This window comes from Sarcophilus harrisii, chromosome 6 (assembly GCF_902635505.1).
Source record: "Sarcophilus harrisii chromosome 6, mSarHar1.11, whole genome shotgun sequence".
Taxonomy (NCBI): Eukaryota; Metazoa; Chordata; class Mammalia; order Dasyuromorphia; family Dasyuridae; genus Sarcophilus; species Sarcophilus harrisii.
The window spans coordinates 136,000,168-136,020,413 of NC_045431.1; the positions used below are offsets into that span (position 1 = coordinate 136,000,168).

At 34.6% G+C, this 20,246-nt stretch overlaps 1 protein-coding gene across 3 annotated transcripts in view; it reads left to right on the forward strand.

The window, feature by feature from the left end:
* The window catches only part of SLC9B1 (solute carrier family 9 member B1), a 67,545-nt gene that overhangs the window by 15,327 nt on the left and 31,972 nt on the right, over window positions 1-20,246 (forward strand). For 2 of the 3 annotated variants that reach the window (XM_031943357.1, XM_031943356.1), the window contains exons 4-7: window positions 5,686-5,856; window positions 14,079-14,221; window positions 16,715-16,842; window positions 18,496-18,671. In XM_031943357.1, the coding sequence (XP_031799217.1) occupies window positions 5,686-5,856; window positions 14,079-14,221; window positions 16,715-16,842; window positions 18,496-18,671 (618 nt within the window). Of the gene's footprint in view, window positions 1-544; window positions 601-5,685; window positions 5,857-14,078; window positions 14,222-16,714; window positions 16,843-18,495; window positions 18,672-20,246 lie in introns of all 3 variants that reach the window. The other variant, XM_031943359.1, reaches the window with a different exon arrangement.

The following is a 20,246-nucleotide window of genomic DNA, read 5'->3' on the forward strand; positions in this document are numbered from 1 at the left end:
AAAGGACCTACTTGTACAAATATGTTTGTAGCAGCCCTTTGTGTAGTGGCAAGAAATTGGAAAGTGGGTGGCTGCCCATCAACTGAAGAATGAATAAGTTTTGGTATATGAATGTTATGGAATATTATTGTTCTATAAGAATTAGCAGGACAATTTCAGGGAGGCCAGAAGAGACTTACATGATTCATATTAATGCTAAGTGAAATGAGCAGAACCAGGACATCATTCTACATGGCAACAGCAAGATTATACAATGATCAATTCTGATGGACATGGCTCTTTTCAGCAATGAGATGATTGAGGCCAGTTCCAATGATCTTGTGATCACGAGAACCATCTGCACCCAAAGAGAGCTGTGGGGACTGAGTGTAGATCACAACATAGTATTTTCACCTTTTTTTTCAATATTGTTTGCTTGCATTTTGTTTTCTTTCTCATTTTTTTCCCTTTTTGATCTGATTTTTCTTGTGCACCATGGTAATTGTGGAAATATGTATAGAAGAATTGCACATTTTTAACATATATTGGGTTACTTGCCTTATAGCGAAGAGGAAGAGATGGGAAGGGAAGAAAAAAATTGGAAAACAAGGCTTTGCAAAGGTGAATATTGAAAATTATCTATGCATATATTTTGAAAATAAATAGTTTTAATCAAAAAACAAAACAAAACAAAAAACCAAATGTGACTGGCAGGACACCCAAATTCATCATAAGTAATTCAACATGCAATATAATTGTTGAATATAAAACATTTTGTATTTCATCCCATTCAATGTACTTAAGTTGCTAAAGGCTCACAAGAGCCACTGTACAAATGAAGAAACTTTAAATACTCAAATTCACCATCAGCTTCTCTTCTCCAATCTCACAAAAGGAATTGTATTGGGGCTACTGTTAAAGCAAACTTCTATCATGGCAATGTGTCCCTTTCTCATAGAGTACTAGATCATTTCCCCAAGCTTTATAATGCTAATTGGTGATCTAGACTTCTGAAGGTAAATTTATTTTGGTGTTTATTGAAACTCACTGCTTCTCACCAGTTTTTCTAGATCTATCCTTCCCTTTCTCCAAGGAGCAAGCTGAATCAGGCAATCTCTCTCAAAAGCTCTGTGTCCAGATCCTTGAACACCAAAATTCTTGAATTTGGGGTTATCCACAAGATAATTTTCAAAGCTGATGCCAGCTAGGAAATCTGTTTTCTCTTCTAAAAGTCAGGATTTCAGGATTCTACTATCTAGAGAATCCAAAATCTTCTTGCTCTTCTCCTAGAAGGGATATAGGATTCAGGAAGAGTTATCATTGAGCTCTCCTCTCCAGTTCATATCTAAGCATATGACACAAACTATTGTTAATTTTTCCAGTGCTTTCTCTGAAGACTGAGAGAGGGAATATAGAAATTTTCTTTCATGATAGTTTGTTGCACTTTGGAACAAAGAACAAAGGAAAAAGCAAAGAATGAGCCTGTGAGATATGAGAGCCCCAAATTGAGTACAGCTTGCTTGAGTACCAAGTGACTTGGGAAATCATAGTTCTTCTCTGTTTCATCATTTGCCTCCAAAAATGGCCTTAAATTTCAGATTTGAGTTTCTTCAGTTTTTATAACAATAGTATACATTATAGAATTTCATATCAGGTGATATTGGAACTTTCCTAATCCAGCCTAGTTTATGTTAATTATTTCTCTGTAGAATGGAAGTACCCAGTATTTTGAGGGAAAGACTGTTATTTTTAAGTTTGTATCACAAGCAACTGGTTTAGGGCTTTGCACATAGAAAGTACTAAGTTTTTGTTCTAGTAAATTGAATATTTTGAGGGGGGATTTATAAAATCTGTTTATGAAACAGATTATGACTTAACTGTATAAAACAAGTTGTATTGTTGCATGGTGAGGTTCTTTTTTAGCTAATGTTTTGGAATGAAGCCTAAAATTTTTGTTGCAAAGTAGAATCTGCTTTTCTCACATACTCACAAAAACTCTACTAAATAAACAACTAGTATTGCCAACTAATTTATTTGAAAATCCACCAAATAGAAGAAAAAGAATTTAAGTAGAGAATAAATAAACACCCTTAGTACTACAAGAGGCAATATGAAAAAGCTTGTGCTTGCAGTTTGCATTGGTCCATGATGGTTTTGAATATAACATTTAATGTACATGCCACAACATCAAGATTTTCAAAAGCCCAAATCTGCTTTGAAAGAATGTAAACCTTCTTGATGGATCACATGATTACCTAGTTAATGAGTTGATAATGACAGAATAATCAAGGGTAAAGAGAAAAATACTTTGGTGTAGCATACTGTATACAGATGCGGGTTTGTGTGTTTATCTGTCCATTTCTTGAGAATCATTATATTCAGATGTTGAACATTGTCATTTGGAAACAGTTTAATCACTGGTTAAGAAATGGCAAGAATACATTAAACATAGAAGTAAGCACTTAGATGTAATTGTTGCACAAGGACAGAAATCATCATGGATAATGGTCATTGAAGTTTTGAATTGCTATGGAAGCAAACCAAAAAGTTAAAATGGGAAAATATATTTGTCATGTAATTGGATGGTTATTTAAAGCTTTGGGTCCCACACAAGAGTTTTTAATGTGAGCCCCTTGAACCATTGTTGTAAACCCCCAAGTGGTTTGCACACCATTAAATGGGAATCACTGCCTTGGATTAATTTGATTCTAAGAGGTGCAAAACTCAATGGTTGCGTAGGTTTGGAAAAATTGTGAAGGATATTTTAGGGAAGTGAGCTCCTATCACCCACTGTAACTTTTTGAACCCACAGTGGAAATGAACCCATCAATGAAAAGCTCAGGGAACTTCAAACCTATTCTGAATTCTGTTGTATAATGTGAATACTTGGCAGAGGAAATGCTCTGAATATGCCCAAAACACTTTTAAGATTTTTTTCCTCCTCATGCTTTTCACTAATAATGAGTACAATATAAATACAGAGGAGAGTTAATGTGGTGAGGAATGAGAACAGCTATCTGAGGATGGTGGGAATTCTCTCATAAACAATAATCTTTCAATTGTTACAAGCTTTCTTTAAAACAGATAATACAATTAACAATGTTTTATGATCAAAAAATTGAAAAACATCACATTTTAAGATTTAATTTATTCAATATTTACATGTCTGGCTTTTTTTAATGGCAAAGAAAAGCAGGAACTGGCTAAGAAATAGAGTAGTAGATCAGTGGAATAGATTAGATACAAAATAATACACAGTAGTAAATGAGCATGGTAATCTAGTGTTTGGTAAACTCAATGATCCAAGCTTTTGGGATAAAAACTCATTATTAGACAAAAATTGCTGGGAAAACTGAAAAGCAATTTGGCAGAAGCTAGGTGTAGACTACCATCTCACATTGTATATCATGATAAAATCAAAATGGGCTCATGATTTAGACATAAATGATGATTTGCTATTGTTCAATAGTTCTGACTTCTGACTATTGTTCAGAGAGTTCTGACTTCATTTGAGCTTTTCTTGGCAAAGACACTAGAGTGGTTTGCCAGTTCCATCTCCAACTCATTTGACAGATGAGGAACTAAGGCAAACAGGATTAAGTGATTTGTTCAGGATCACACAGCTAGTAAATGTCTGAGGCTAGATTTGAACTCAGGAAAGATGAGTCTCCATAACTTCAGAACCAGCATGCTATTCACCATGCAGCCTAGGTAGGTGCTGGACATAGTGTAATACCATAAGCAAATTAGAGGAACATAGAACACTCTACTTTTCAAATCTAAGGATAAGGGAAGAATTTATGACAAAACAAGAAACAGAGAATATTATAAGATGTAAAATGGGTAATTTGATAAAGTTAAATTTAAAAGTTTTTGCACAAACACACACCAATGGGAAAAAAAAAAAAAACTAGAGGGAAAATTTAGAGCAAGTTTTTTTGATAATGGCTTCATTTCTCAAATATGAGAGTCAAATTTATAAGAATATGGGTCATTCAACTGATGATAAGTGAAGTGAGTAGGACCAAGTGAACACTGTATATAGCAAAAAGATTGTGTGATGATCAACTCTGATGGATGTGGCTCTTTTCAACAATGAGGTGATTCAGGCCAGTTCATTAGACTTGTGATGGAGCGAGCCATCTGTATTCAGAAAGAAGACCATGGGGGACTGAATGTGGATCACAACATAGTATTTTCATCTTTTTGTTGCTTGGTTGCTTTTTTTTTCTCATCTTTTTCCCTTTTTGATCTGATTTTTCTTGTGTAGCATGATAAATGTAGAAATATGTTTAAAAGAACTGCACATGTTTAACTCATATTGGATTACTTGCTGTCTAGGGGAGAAGATAGAGGGAGGTGAGGGAAAAAAAATCTGGAACACAAGATTTTGTAGGGGTGAATGTTGACAGCTGTCTTTACATGTGTTTTAAAAGTAAAAGTCTATTATTAAATTTTTTAAAAAAAGAATATGGGTCACTCTACAATTGATATGGTCCAAGTATAAGTATATGAACAAAACAGCTTTCAGACAAAGAAATCAAAGGTATCTATAGTTATATTTTTAAAATGCTTAAATTCACTATTGATTAGACAAATGCAAATTAAAACAACTCTGAGTTACCATTTCATATTTATCAGACTGGCTAATATGAAAGAAAAGAAAAATAACAGGTGTTGGAGAGAATATGGACAAATTGGGACTTTAATATGTTCTTGCTGGAGTTGTGAAATGAGCCAATCATTCTGGAGAACAATTTTGATCTATGCCCAAAGGACTATAAAACTGTACATACCCTTTGACTTAGCAATATCACTACTAGATCAGTATCCTGAAGAGAATAAAAAAATGGGAAAGGACCTATTTGTCCAAAAATATTAACAGGAGCTTCTTTTATGGAAGCAAAGAATTGGAAAATGAGGAGAATATATATCAATTGATGAATAGCTGAACAAGTTGTGGTATATATGACTATAATGGAATATTATTGTGCTATAAGAAATGATGAGCAAATGCTTTCAGAGAAACCTGAAAAAACTTACATGAACTGATATAAAATGAAGTGGGTAGAACCAGAACATTGTAGACAGTAATAGTAATATTGTAATAATGATCAATTCTGAATGATTTAGTTATTCTCAGCAATACAATGATCTAAGACAATTGTTTTAGACAAATGATTCATGATGAAAAATTCCATACATCTCCCAAGAAAGAATGGATAGAGTCTGAATGCAGATCAAAGCATACTGTTTTTACTTTCACTCTTTCTCTTTTCCTCTCTTTTTTCTTCTTTTTTTGTCTGTTTTCTATTATAGCGATTAATGTGAAAATGTTTTGTTTTACTGTATATGTAGATATCAAATTGCTTTGCCTTCTTAAGGATGGGAGAGGGGAGAAAACTGGGAATTTCAAATTTTAACAAATTGATGTTAAAAATTATTGGAAAAAATATAAAAATTAAAATAAAATGCCAAAGGAAGAATACCTTTGTTAAAGCTTTGGACACAGAGATATGTGAAAACATGTACTCATTCAAGCAGAAATAACTGCTTCCATAGAAGTAAAGCAGGTTCAATATGGGCTGAATAGCTAAACATAAAAGAAATCTTTTGTTATATAGAGGTGGGTATTATAAGGATAATTATATACAATATATGAATTATATATTTATTTCTAATATCTATTTTCTTGACTTATTTCAGGTGTTCTTGGGGTGCTGTTTTGTGTTATAATCTGGAGCTATACAGGCCGAGAAGTTTTTCCTGGTGGAAACTTATTTGGAATGCTAATTATTTTCTATTGTGCCCTTATTGGTGGTAATCTTTTGCATCTTATTAAGATTCCTTTAGTGCCTCCACTACCTCCTCTTCTTGGTAAGCATAACATTATTTAGGTATTCTAAATTCATTGTGCATATATTTTGAACATTTGGTAGTTACAGTTGTATGTTAACACTGACAAGCATTTTAGTATAATGAAAACTATCCTATTTTGTTCCATACCCATAGACAATATCTTTTTCTTTTTAAAATATTAAGTTTTATTAAAATTAATAAAGCCAAATAAATTTGCTTAGTAATAAGAGAAATTATTGTTCCTCTCTTGTATTTAATGACAAATAATTGATTTAGGACCAAGGTTTTTCCCCTTTTCTACTTCTTCATTCAGAAATCAGCTCCTGTAGGTTATTCACTTTTGAAGTGTAAGGCTGATATTGAGAATGAGAAGTCAGATCCATCTCATCATACTCATAGGTCAGGGTATATTTCCACCAACAAAGAAAAAGTCCTGTACCAATGGACTTTGGAATTTTTACTCATCATGTTAGCGGTAAATCTGATAATTTTCTAATTATTTTAATCATGAATAGTTATATATTTGTTATACTCTTTACTTGTTTTAAAAACATATCTTGCTCCCCAAGAATTCCTTCTATATCAAATCTTTTTTAAAGCAACTTTCCATAATTGAGATACATTGTTTCATTTTCTTCTATGTTTTTAAAAGTTTTTTTTTTTAATTTTTTAAGTCTGTCATCTAACTGGAATCCACTAAGATATATTGTTGGCATCTTTATAAACTGTTAAGCCATTAGAGTTGATAGAGGCAATAATTATCTAATTTAGCATGGTTCAATATGATTGATTTGATCTTAGAAGGAGATATTTTGGGCCAGAACTTGAAACAAGGTACTAAGTACAACTGATAGAAACAATGCTTGTGTTCACACCTTTAGAGAGCTCATAGAAGCAAGAAATATTTAAGTACTCATTGGAGTTCACATGTTTGGGAGATTTTAGGGTTTAGAAAGAGATATCAGAATTCACACCTCCCTTGAAGTTCTTAGGGCCAGAGAGCACTCTGGGAGATAACCCATAATCCCTCTCTCTCAGAGGACCTTTGGGAGATCATATATAGAGAGGAAGCTCTTAGAGCTTAGAGAAACTCACTCTGGAACACTGACTGGGGTCAGAGAGGAGTACTCTGGGAGGAAGCGCAAATGCCCTCTCTTCGAGGCAAGAGAGAGATTCATTGCATCTTCCACCTTGGTGTGGCTGGAGACTGAAGAAAGCAGAGGCAGAAGCCAAGGACAAAGCTGCAAGAGCTCTTGGAACCAAGCAGAGAGATAGGCCTTTGAGCTAACCGGACTATTGAAGGACACAATAAAAGATCTGAACTTTTATCAGCTGGCTGCGATTTTGGGTGATTATTTACTTGTAACTGAAACTAAAGCTGCCTCCAGAAAAACTCCCCGAGAAACCTGCTTTCTCCCAGAGAGAACTCTTATATTTTAAAAAAGAAGATCACCACATTTTGGCGCCCTGAACGTGGGGCTGACAGACCCCTCAGTGGATTTCCGTGGAAAAGCCTCCGATCCTGATTTCTGATTTGATTTTCTATTTCCTTTGGTATTTTCCTCTCCCTCCCTGAGATGTCAGGGAAGATGTGACCATCTTCTTTTTATGGTGTTTTCACTCCTTTTTTGAGCAATCAGGGAAGATGTGATCACCTTTTTGGGGTTCTCACCTCCTTGAGAAGTCAGGGAGGTCATGACCACCTATGTTCTAAATCAAAAGAAAAGGGGAGATGTTGGAATCTTTACAAATTGTTAAGCCATTAGAGTTGATAAAGACAATAATTATCTAATTTAGCATGATTCAATATGATTGATTTGATCTTAGGAGGAGATGTTATGGGCCAGAACTTGAAACAAGGTACTAAGTACAACTGATAGACAATAATACTCATTTAGTATGAGATATCTGAATTCACACCTCCCTTGAAGTTCTTAGGGCCAGAGAGCACTCTGGGAGATAACCCATAAGTCCTGCCTCCAGAAGGAGGAGTTAACCTTTGGGAGATCATATATATAGAGGAAGCTCTTAGAGCTTGGGGAGAGTTTCTTGGGAACATTCCCAGAAGTTGGAGAGGAGCACTATGGGAGGAAGCCTACAAGCCCTCTCTCTGAGACAAGAGAGATTCATTGCATCTTCCATCTTGGTGCTGGCCGGAGGCTGAAGAAAGCAGAGGCAAAGGATAAAGCTGCAAGAGCTCTTAGAACCAAGCAGAGAGACAGGCCTCTAAGAAAACTAACCAGGCTATATTGAAGGACACAATAAAAGATCTGAACTTTTATCAGCTGACTGCGATTTTGGGTGATTATTTACTTGTAACTGAAACTAAAGCTGCCTCCAGAAAACCTCCCAAGAAACCTGCTTTCTCCCAGAGGAGAACCTTTATTATTTTAAAGAAGAAAAAACATCTAACAATATATGGTCTAAGAATTGAGTCTAAATATATGCATCTTTTTAAAAGAATATTTACAAATAACAATTTGTATGTCACATATAATATATATCTTCTGCTTATTCATTCTTCTAGACTATTCTATTTTACTCTTGTATCTTATTTCTTATTATAATTTTGCTTTAATTGTTTAAATAAGCTTTATGGAAAAAGCAGAAAAGTCCTGGGAGATGACTAAAATTTTTTTCTGAAAAACAAGTAAAGTAGAATGCTGCTCTTATTCTCATGATCAGGAACCTAATATAGATTAGAGTAGCAATTTTTATGTGTACTATTGGGATAGTTAACCCAACCTGATATTTTCATGACAACTGTCTTCCAACATAATCTTTTTTTTTATACCATTATTTATCTGCAATATTGGGAAAGACAAAACTGAGTCCTACAATGATCAATATCTGCTAAGTGTTGGATACCTTTAGAAGTGTTGCAGTTCTTTTTTCGAAATCAATAACCTTGGATGTCCTAAGATTATATTAAAATCACTTCTTTTGGTAAGATTTTGCACATACTCTTTGTTCATCTCAAGTAACATGTGATTTCAATGCCAAACTTTACAGAAACAGATTTTAAAAGATTGAATTTTACATAAATTAAAATTTTTTGATAATCCCAATGTCTTAATGTATTTTGAAGATTTTTTCCTATTTCAGAAAAAATGTTTTTCCACATTTTTAAATTTAAAAAACTGATTCCAGATGTCTAGACAAGTTTAATTAATTAATCAGTTGACTTTTTACAAATAAGAAGTTAATAAATGACCATTTTGAAATGCTTTCCCCCTGTTATTCCTCAATAATTTTTATCAAAGGATAAAGATAGGAAAATGGCCTGTGATATCATTAATATAGAGAATCCCCAAGTGAGAAAACAACTCTCTCTGCAACTTAGTTGCCTAGAGCACTAAGAGTTCAAGTGACTGACCTATTGTCATTTTGATAATTCTTATTGTAAGAAATTCAATTCCTTGCAAGCTCCCAGAGAAGGAGACATTATTTTTCTTTTGTATCCCTAGTCCTTTTAATTATATTTGATTATATTACTTGATATCTATGATTGGTTGATTGATGTGCATATCTACAATCATCTTTTGATGAAAAATTAGCCAACTGCGTCTTTTCATATATATATATATATATATATATATTCTATTCTAACCGTGTTTTCTCATCCTACACTTATTCAGTTGGTTTTTGGAGTCATAATTTAGAAGCTAATCTCTACTAATTTTCATTTTATTAGATTTGAACTAGTTTTGCTGCCTGAAAAATATTTCTTTGAATTCAATTCTATTATCTACAATTTTAGCTATCCCTCCTAACATATGCCCTCAAGTCATGGATAAAAATATTGGATGGGACAGAGACAAGTATATTTTCCCTGAGGGTACCTCCTTTAATGCTGATTTCAGTCTATTAATCTGAGCTATTAATCTGCACTCTTGGAGTCTTCCTAGTTGTATCAACATTCATTCAGCCTACAATTTCCAATCTTGTTCAAAAAAATTGCCCAATATTTTTTGTCAGATACCTTATTAAAATAAAAATTTACGATATGCATGGCATTTCTCTGATGTACCAGATTTTGTTTTGTTTTTTAAACAGTAACTTTCAAAACTAAGCAAAACAATTTAGATGCAGTAACAAAAAATTACTATCTTTACAAAATATGAAAGACATTGGAATAAGATAGAGAGCTATCAGTAGCTCTGGTCCACAGGCTAAGTTCTAAAACAGACTTAATTGACATCCTAGCTAAGAATAAAAACCACCATTCCCAATTTTCCCAGTAGCATAAAAATTGACACAAAAGCTAAATAATTGGTGAAATGCCTTTTTTCAGTAGTACTTGCCATGAGGAACAGGAAGTTTCCATATCTAACTTCCGAATAACAAAGTGCCTGTTCTTTATACACTGCTTTATAAACATGTGGTTTAAATAGTTTAATACTTCATGATAATGTTCACAGTATTTTAGATTTCCTAAATGTATTGAAATTATGGTAATTTAGTAATTTCTAAATCTGACATTTCCCGAGAAAGCTCTTGATTGAAAGGGGGTTCCTAGGAATGCCTGCTCTTCAGAGGCCATGAGACCCTGGGCTTGAATTCAGAAAAACCTGGTAGCTATGTGATACTTGAGCAACTCACTTAAACTCTGATGCTTCAGGGAACTTCCTAGGACTTATCAACTAAGACAGGAATTTTTGCCATCTTCTTTGGTAGAAGGAATTCTCACTCATACTGAAAATTCATTCTCCATCAATGATTTCCTACCAGATGAGCATACAGACTCAAGGTAGGTAATGAGAAGTACTAAATATTATGCTTTCCATTTTATGGTAACCAAATTAAGACAAAGGGAGGGAGGTAATGATTCTTCTTTTTGTGTTCTTCAATTTGAAAAGACATACTCAATTCAATTAAACCACCTCTTATTATAGGTGCTAATGAGACATAATACCTACTTCAATGGAGGTTTCAATCAGCAAACTTTTATTAAGTGCTTACCAGGGTGCCAAGCACCCAGCTAAGTGTAACCTTATCAACTAGGGGATGGAAATGGTGAAACAGTGGGAAAAGGCTCCTGCAAAAGGTAATAATTGGGGCAAGTTTTAAAGGAAGCCAGGGATTCTTCAAAGATGAATCTGAGGAAGAAGAGCAATTCAGGCAAAAGTATGAAGATGGAATCACATGTTGTTTTATTCAATTGTGTCCTTTCTTGACCACATTTCTTGGCAAAAAAAAAAAAAAATACTGTAGAGGTTTGCCATTTCCTTCTCCAGCTCATTTTACAGATGAGGAACTGAAGCAAACAATGTTAAATGACTTGCCCAGGATCACACAGCTGGTAAGTGCCTTGAGACCACATTTGAACTCAGGGAGATTCCTGATTCCAGGCCTGGCACTCTATCCACTGTATCCTAGCTGCCCCATCATGTGTGAGCAACAGCAGGTAAGCCAGTCTAGCTTTATTTTAGATTTTATGGAAGGAAGTAATGTGTAAAAAGACTGGAAAAGTAGGAGGAAATTAGGTAGCAATGAAATTTAAATGTCAAACAGAAAAACTGTGTGTGTGTGTGTGTGTGTGTGTGTGTGTGTCGTAACAAGCTGGGGCCGCCACTGAAGTTCATTGAGTTAGGAGATGATCAGATTTGTACTTTAGGAAAATCACTCTTAGAACTGAGTAGAGAAAAATCAGAGCAGAGAGATCTAAATCAGGGAGACTAATAAAGAAGCTATTGTTAACATCCCAAGTGAAGAGATAATGAGGGCCTGAATGAAGATTATGAAAGTGTGAATGGAGAAGAAATGTTTAAAAAAGGAGCTAAGAAATATTTGCCAACAGATTGTGTCCGTGGAGTAGAGGATGCACCTCATAGTTGCAAACCTAGAGTGATTGGATGGATATGGAGGATTCAAAGATTAGGAAAAGTATGTTTCAAAAAGATGCCAGTTTATTTTGTGCATGTTAAGTATGAAATGCCTTCAGGATATTCAGAGTGCATCTAAGAGGAACTTGGGTTTATATAATATAAAACATGCCTTTTTTGTGAATATTTTGCACACTTTTCTACCATTTCTTTTTATCTATCCCTCTCTTAGTAATGCTCCTCTGCTATCCTTTATTTTCTATGTTCTTTTAGTTCTTTGTCTTTGCCTATTTGCATCTTGGTAGCTTTGATCTGTGATCCTATTAATCTCCTTTGGCACTTCTTGTGACCCTTGTGACAGGTTGGTCTGTGCCTCTCTGTACTTAACTCTAAGTCATTCCCTTCTAAATCCAGCTCCAGCAGTTCTTCCTGGCTTTATAAAACCTTCTTCATCTTCCTAGTCTTTTTCTCTGTACTTTGCTTGTGCCTTTATTTCCCTTGTGCCCTATCTTCTGTTCTATTTAGCTTCTTAATCTTCTTACTGCATTGTTTATTTGCCTTACACAAAAATTTTTCTGTTTTATGAGCAGAAGGAAATCTACAAACATGTACATCTGTGGAGAGAAAATCACATTGTCCAAAAGACTATTAGAATCTTCAGGGCTTCTCAGGGTTCTTTAGTTTGGGCCATCTGAATACATCTTCGTATCTCTCACAACCCACTCTTGAACCATTATGGCAATGATCTGCCATCTGTGTTAATAAAATAATAGAGGTTGACATTTATATAGTGCTTTCAGGAATTAGAACAGGTTTCTCCTATTATTTTTATTCTCCCTCCTATATGTGCTGGACTGTTTGAGCTCCTAAAAGGAGCAGGCTGCCAGGGTCATACTTACTAGTCTTCAGAGCCTACCCAGATAAACACAGAGATGAATGAGCTAATCAGGAGGTGCAAGCAGTCTGTCTTTATTCAGATATCATCTCAGCAAGTGAGGCAGGAAGCAAGAGAGAGAGTTCAGCTCAAAGCCATATATTTTTGCTTCCTCTCTTCTGGGATTACTTGTGCCAAGCAAGCCACTCAGCATAAAGCCATAGGTGGAGGGAGGCATATGGAGTTGACATTGTACCAAAGGAGGATATCTTGCAAGAGGACATGCCCCTTGCCACTTCAAGGAGTCTATCAAACTCCTATACCACTGTGTGGCACAACCTTCTGCATCAGGGTCATACCCTTTCTACTTCCTCAGTCCCATCCTGCCCAAGATGAAAGGCTATATGACATGTAAGACTATGTGGCTAATCTTGAAGAGAGATATGTCACCAACACCTATAGATTAAGAATGATTAAAATGACCTGGGCTAGGAACCAGAATTCCCTAATGGCTGAGCAAAAAAAAAAAAAAAAAAAAAAAAAAAAAAAAAAAAAAAAAAAAGGAAGAGAGAACAGACTATTACATTGCCCACCATCAACTTAGGGTTATTATATTCCTAGGACAGCCTTTTTCTCATTGCTGTCTGGAATACCTTCATATATCTCTACATCTTAATATCATTGTAATATCATTTTAAAATTTTAATCAGCATAATTTATGGCATTTTTCTTCTTAAATCTGTTTCAAAGACTACACATAAAAACCTATATGAAGCATAAGTCAACCCCAACCAACCGCTTTACTGACATATCCTTCTTTATTATAGTAGATAGGAACCTAGATTTGGAGCAGGGAAGAGATGAATTCAAATATTATTTCCAATACTATCTGTGGGACCCCAGGCAAGTCACTTCTCATTGCCTCCATTGCCTTATGTGCCTAATGAGAGGGTCTGTTTCAGAGACCTCTAAATTCTCTTCTTGCTCTAGGTCTATAGTATTACCGTTTTAAAATGTATGTCCACTGACAGAAACTTTCCAATTCCTTACCATATTTACCTATTATACTGTTCTTCTCTCCTCTCATGCCTCCTTACTCCTCATTAAAGCCAGCTTACTAGTAACAATAAACTATTTTGACTTTTTGTCTCAACCTATAGTTTTAAGTGTGGAAGCTCCCTAACCTGATGCACAACAACAGCTCCTTTGTAGCTTGTCATCTCCCTTTATCATTGGCTAGCATGTGTCAGAAACAGGAGTGAACCCAGGCTTTCCTGACACCAAGGTGGGCCCACTATTCCCCATGTCTTATTGCTGCTTAAGAATAATAATAATGATAATGATAATGATAATCAATGTCCATGGTTTGTAAAGAACTTTATGTAAAAATCTTAGTTCCTACTCATATGCAATTTGACTTTTTCTGAAATAATGAGATATATTTTCTGCTTAAAGGGAGAATAATTAAACACCCCTGTACTCTGTATTAGAAAAAAAAATTAAAAATCAAGACACACTTCTTTTTTTGTTGTTGTTCCCAGGGATGTTGCTTGCTGGTTTCATCCTCAGAAATACTCCAGTCCTCCGTGATTATATTTATATCAATCAATCCTGGTCTTCCAATTTGAGAAATACTGCCCTTACCATTATTTTGGTACGAGCTGGGCTTGGGCTTGATCCACAGGTAGATCATAATTTGGAATTTCATATTTGAGAATTATAGAGAAGTGAAAGAGACAGAATTTGCCTTATAATTATTTAGAGTAGAGTCTGGGATCAAAGCTAAGTTAAAGTAAAAAACTTTTGTAGAAAAATCATACCCCTTAATTGAAAAGGACATTTAGAGTATGGTCTTCCAATTTCTGCTTGAACATAATCAGTTTTGGGGAACACATTATTTCTTGAATTAGTCCATTCCATTTTTTAATAACTTTAATCAATATATATATATATGCACACACATAGAAAATATGGAGATAAATTGTATATAAATAGATACGAGTAAGACATATATAGAAAAATATATATCTAAATAAACATATAGAGAGGAGAGATAAAGAAATATAGAAACAGAAATATATATACAGAGATTAAGATAAGAAAGAAAAGATAAATGAATAGATATAAATATCTATATCCATATATACCAATTGAAGCTGTTAAAATATATATATATATGTGATACATTAAGAGAATAAGAGAGAATCAGCTTTAATTTTTATAGAAAGAAAATTATATGGACTCATGTCAACATGACTCAGTAGAAAGAGAGCAGGCTTCTTTGTCCCCTCCTTTCACATATAATAATTATGAGAACCAGGTTAAATGGCTTAAATCAGTTCTATAGGTTACTCTCTTAAGGTTTTAAATTGCAGAGAAGCTGATGATTTATAGTGATAAATGAAATTTCTTTATCTGACAATGAAATTAAAAATCCAGCCCCTCTTCCTATTTAGCATATCATTATGTGGAACCAAAATCTGCATTCCCTATATTTTCTGCCTGAGGGTCCTTATTTGATCTTGACAGCACAAAGAATAAATCTAACCATTTGATGATCCTACAAAGTGTGGAAATCAGTAATCCTTCCCTTCCCTCCTCTTTGAATCCCTTCTTTCTCCAAGTCAAACATTTCAGTTCCCTGAACCAATTCTTATATGGCCTAGTTTTATGTTCCCTCACCATCCCAGTCAGCCTCCCGTGGTTGTGTTGAAGTTTATGGACAGTTTATCTCCTCCAATATGACCCTCTGCACTGACAGCAATACTCTATCGGGGTCCTCAAACTATGGCCCGTGGGCCAGATGCGGCAGCTGAGGACAATTATCCCCCTCACCCAGGGCTATGAAGTTTCTTTATTTAAAGGCCCACAAAACAAAGTTTTTGTTTTTACTATAGTCCGGCCCTCCAACAGTCTGAGGGACAGTGAACTGGCCCCCTATTTAAAAAGTTTGAGGACCCCTGTATATAACCTGATTGGGAGATTACAGTGGAACTGTCACCTGCCTTATCTGTGTTAAAGGAAGACCCCAGTCCAAAAAGAGAGTCAATTAATCACAGTCTGATCTCAGATTAGAATAAAATATATTGTCTGGAAAGAAAAATTTGCAAGGAAAAAATCTTAGAAGGGAGGGGAAAGGGAGAAAAAAGAAGGGGAGGAGAAGAGGGAAGAGAAAGGGAGAGCAAGGGAGAGGAAGAGAGGGAGAGACAGGAAGAGAAAGAAAGAGGGAGAGAGAAGGAAAGAGGGAGGGAGGGAATGAGAGAGAGAGAGGAAGGGGGGAGGGAGAGAGAGAAGGAGGGAAGAGAAAGGGAGGGGAGAAGGAGAGAAGAAAAGAGTAAGAGAGAGGAGAAGAGGGGAGAAAGATAGAAAGACAGAGAGGAGTAGGGGGGAAAGAGAGAAAGGGAAGGAGAGGGAGGGGGAGGAGGAGGGAGGACAGATAGAGATGTACAAAAGGGGGAAAGAAGGGAAGGGAGAGAGAGAGACAGAAGAAAGAAGAAGAAAAAGAAGGAGAAAGAGGAAAATGAGGGGGAGGAGGAAGAAGAAGTGAAGAAGGAGGAAGAGGAGGAGGGAATGTCGAACTTGGGAGAGAGCAGATTCAGTTGAGTGTTGGGCTCTTTGGATAATAGATTTACAAACGGAAGAACCCCAGAGGCCCATTTAATTTTGTTGATGAGGAAGCGGAGACCCAAGTCAGCTATGCAAATAATATGCACAAAGTCACAGAAGTAGTAAATATAGAGCATAGATTTAAAGCTAGATTCAAAGGGATGGAAAAGCAGGTGAGAATAGTAAAAATAGAAGCAAAGCAGGCACATAGATTTGTCCAAGGAATTTGAAAGGGTGAAAGGGGGGGGGAAAAAAGGAATAGAGTTTGAAGGAATGATAGGATAGGTTGGAGCAGGGGAGACCCGGGCATGTGTATAGACAGCAAATTTAGGATAGGCATAACTCCTTAACCATTTTTACTTGTTTTAGGTAGTAAGTTAAAAAAATAAATCTTTAAAAATATAAAGGTACATATTATCAAATCTTTGAAGGGTAATAAGCCAAAGGAGAACTATTTCTCTGAACTTTCTAAAAAGTATTTTTAAAAAATTATTGATATTGAGTTTTTTAAATTGTTTTTGTTTGTGTCATTTTAAAGACCATCTGTATATAACTTGTTTCTATGTTTCAGGCACTGCAGAAATTAAAGGGAGTTTGTTTAAGACTATCCATGGGCCCATGTTGTGTAGAAGCATGCTCAGCTGCTGTTTTTTCTCACTTTATTATGAAGTTTCCATGGAAATGGGGATTTCTATTAGGGTAATTTATTCTCATTTTTCCTGTGAAAATATGCAAAACCAGGATTCTGGGATAAAAATGATGGGTATATCAATATGCTGAATAGTCATACTGTCTATAAATATATAAATACACAGATATGATTGAAATGTGGTATTGTCCTTCAATAGCTATAATATATAATATATATTATATATATTATACATATATAACATAATATATATAATATAATATATAGTTTTTTGTTTATTTTTACCACAGAAAATCTTACAAATTCAATTCAGTTAAATAGCATGTATTAAACACCTACTACAGTCAAGACACCGTGCTAGGCTCCGAAAACAAGTTGATGACAAAAAGTAAAGTCAGTTTCATCACATAGCTTTTTTATTCCTAGAATCCATAGGTATATTTTTTAATTCCTCTAGACCCTAAGGTACTAGACTGATCTACTGGCCAGTCTTGAATTGAAGTACTGAATGATTCATGTTCTATAATATCATTCTTCCTTCTCTCCCATCAACTCAAAATAAGTTTTAGATTCCCTAGGCTGAAGGATATCTGAATGGAGTAGGAGTCAAATTTGTACAAAGGAATTCCATTTGTCATTAGATACTTCTCACTCAACAGATATTTATTATTATTATTATTATTAATGCACTTATTATGTGCCAAGAATGGATCTTGTAAGTTAAGCTCAAGGAATTTGTAACTTAATTAAATATCAGAATAGCAAGACTAAAGAGAATCCTTTTAAATCATGTAAAATAGCTACTGGGTATTAACAAGTTCGAGAAGAGATCAGATAATTGTAGTCTGGAATATTTCTGGAATGGGAGAAGTAAGACCTGAATTGGATCTTTAAAAATGACTAGTATATTAATAGGAGAAAGAGTAATGAAATATTTTTAGGATATAATTATTGCTACATTTAAGCAATCTCTCATTTACAACTGTTTGTCTTCCCAAAAATTGACTTATAATGCATTGAGTGCATTTTTTCTTAGAAATAATGTTAGATACAGTGGTTATGATCTCCTTTTATCCTTAATTAAGCCATAATTTAGCTGTCAGAAATTTATATTTAATGTAATTATATGCATAGATATTTTATGTATAATGTACAAATGGCTTTTAAAATATAGTTCCTTGTCATATTCTTATATCTGCTTTTGTTACTTTTCAAAAATTATAAACTTCTGAACCACTGCTGGACCATTCTTCAAAAATTGCATTTTATATATAATTACCAAAGAGAAATTATATCTATACCACTAAAAACTGGAATATAATTATAGCTTTCTTTGCCCATCAACTTCATGCCAATAGTCACTCAGCTAGGTAGTGTCAGTGTTGTGTCTTAAAAACACACTGATTCCAAAGCTAACCTTGTCTTCCCTGGGTTATGCTATTTCTCTTTTGTATAAATCATAATACTGAGCCAGTGAAATATTTTTCTTTTTTTTTCTTTAAATGAAATATTTTTCTAGAAATACATGACACAGTATAACACAGAATAAATACATCATTAATGTTAGTGTAAAAGAAGTACTTAAACTGTGAATTAATAATAATTTAACTATATATATATATATATATATATATATATATATATATAAAGCAATTGATTTCTTAAATGTAATGTTCTTCTGTTAGAGTTCAAAGTGTCTTCAGCTTTGTCCTAGGTGCAGTTTCTCCTGCTGTTGTGGTACCCTCAATGTTGTTACTGCAAGAACAAGGATATGGTGTCAAAAAGGGGATTCCTACTGTGCTGATCGCTGCAAGCAGCTTTGATGATATTCTGGCTATCACCGGCTTTAATACATTCTTGACCATAACATACTCTTCAGGTACACTAAGCAATCCATAGCTTTGAGCCTCGTTTTTCTGTTATTTTGCTTAATAGTGACTTCATTTCTTAATTGGCTAATTAAAACGAAAGCTTAAAAAGGGTTTCATTCTTTTCATTTTTTCTCAGGCAGAAAAAAATTGTTAGTGCATTGGGAAACTACTGCTTGACCCCCAGTGGCTTTTAGTAGAATTACCAGGGAGTTAAATTAACTAAGGCATATATTTGTTGCAGGCTTATGATTTCACTGGTAAATGCAATACCCATTGAGAAAAATTCCCTAACCAATGCACATTTGCCACTGTTCTGTAACTTATAGTCTTAGCATTTGTCTAGGGCACTGAAAGAAAAAGAATTTTATCCAAAGTCCTAGCTAGTATTGGTCTGAAGCACCTAACATAGCTGGTACTTTTGTTTTTTGTTTATTATTATTTTTTTTTTGCTGAGGCAATTGGGGTGAAGTGACTTGCCCAGCATCACACAGCTAGGAAATGTTAAGTGTCTGAGGTCAATTTTGAACTCACATCCTTCTGACTTCAGGGCTGGTGCTCTATCCACTGCAGCATCCATAGCTAGCACTTTAACTACTGTGTGTATGTATATGTATGTATATGTGTATTTATGTATAGGTATAAATATATATACACACATATATATCATTACTATCATCACTGAACTATGAGTAGAGCTAGATTGAACTTAATTCATGCTGAACACAGGATACATTCTGGAATAAATAATGCTTGTTTGTCAACTTGCTTCATGATTTTCTACTTAGCTTGCCAGGTGTCTGTCAAGTTTCAGAGTTTACCTTCAAAAGTTTTTTCCAGTACTTAGCCTTAGTGTTTCCCCTCCCCACTTCCCTGCTCTTTTTCCTGACTATATCCTGTTTGTACATAGATCTTTGCTTATGGTTTTCCTTATTACACTATAAGCTCTCAAAGTATAGGGATTGTCTTTTGCCTTTCTTTGTATCCATAGTACTTAGCACAGAAATTAATAGCATATGTAACATATAACAACAGGGCACACTATTGTTAATCAAATAATTAATCTTCTGCAAAGCAACTAGGTAGCACAGTGGGATAGATATGCTTGCCTTGGAGTTGGGAAGACCCGAGTTCAAGTATAACCTTAGACATACACATCATACGCATATACTCAGACACACACATATATACATACACATTAACTCATATGTAAACATGTCTAAAATAATATTAATATGGCTGACATATGATATAGATTTCTCTCTTGATTGAATCTTTAAGTTTGACTTTGACTAAGAGCAATGATTATTAGCCCTACTTTTCCCCCACTAACAGATTCCACTCCTGAACCTTGTTGTAGCGTTTGTGTTTATCTCTTCTTTCTTTCTTTTTTAAAAATGATAGCCTTTTATTTTCAAAATATATACATGGATAATTTTTGACATTCATGTCTACAAAACCCTATGTTCTAATTTTCCCTCCCTCCCTCTCCCAGTCAGCAAATGATCCAATATATGTTAAACATGTGTAATTCCTCTCTACATATTTCCACAAATATGCTGCACAAGAAAAATCAGATCCAAAAG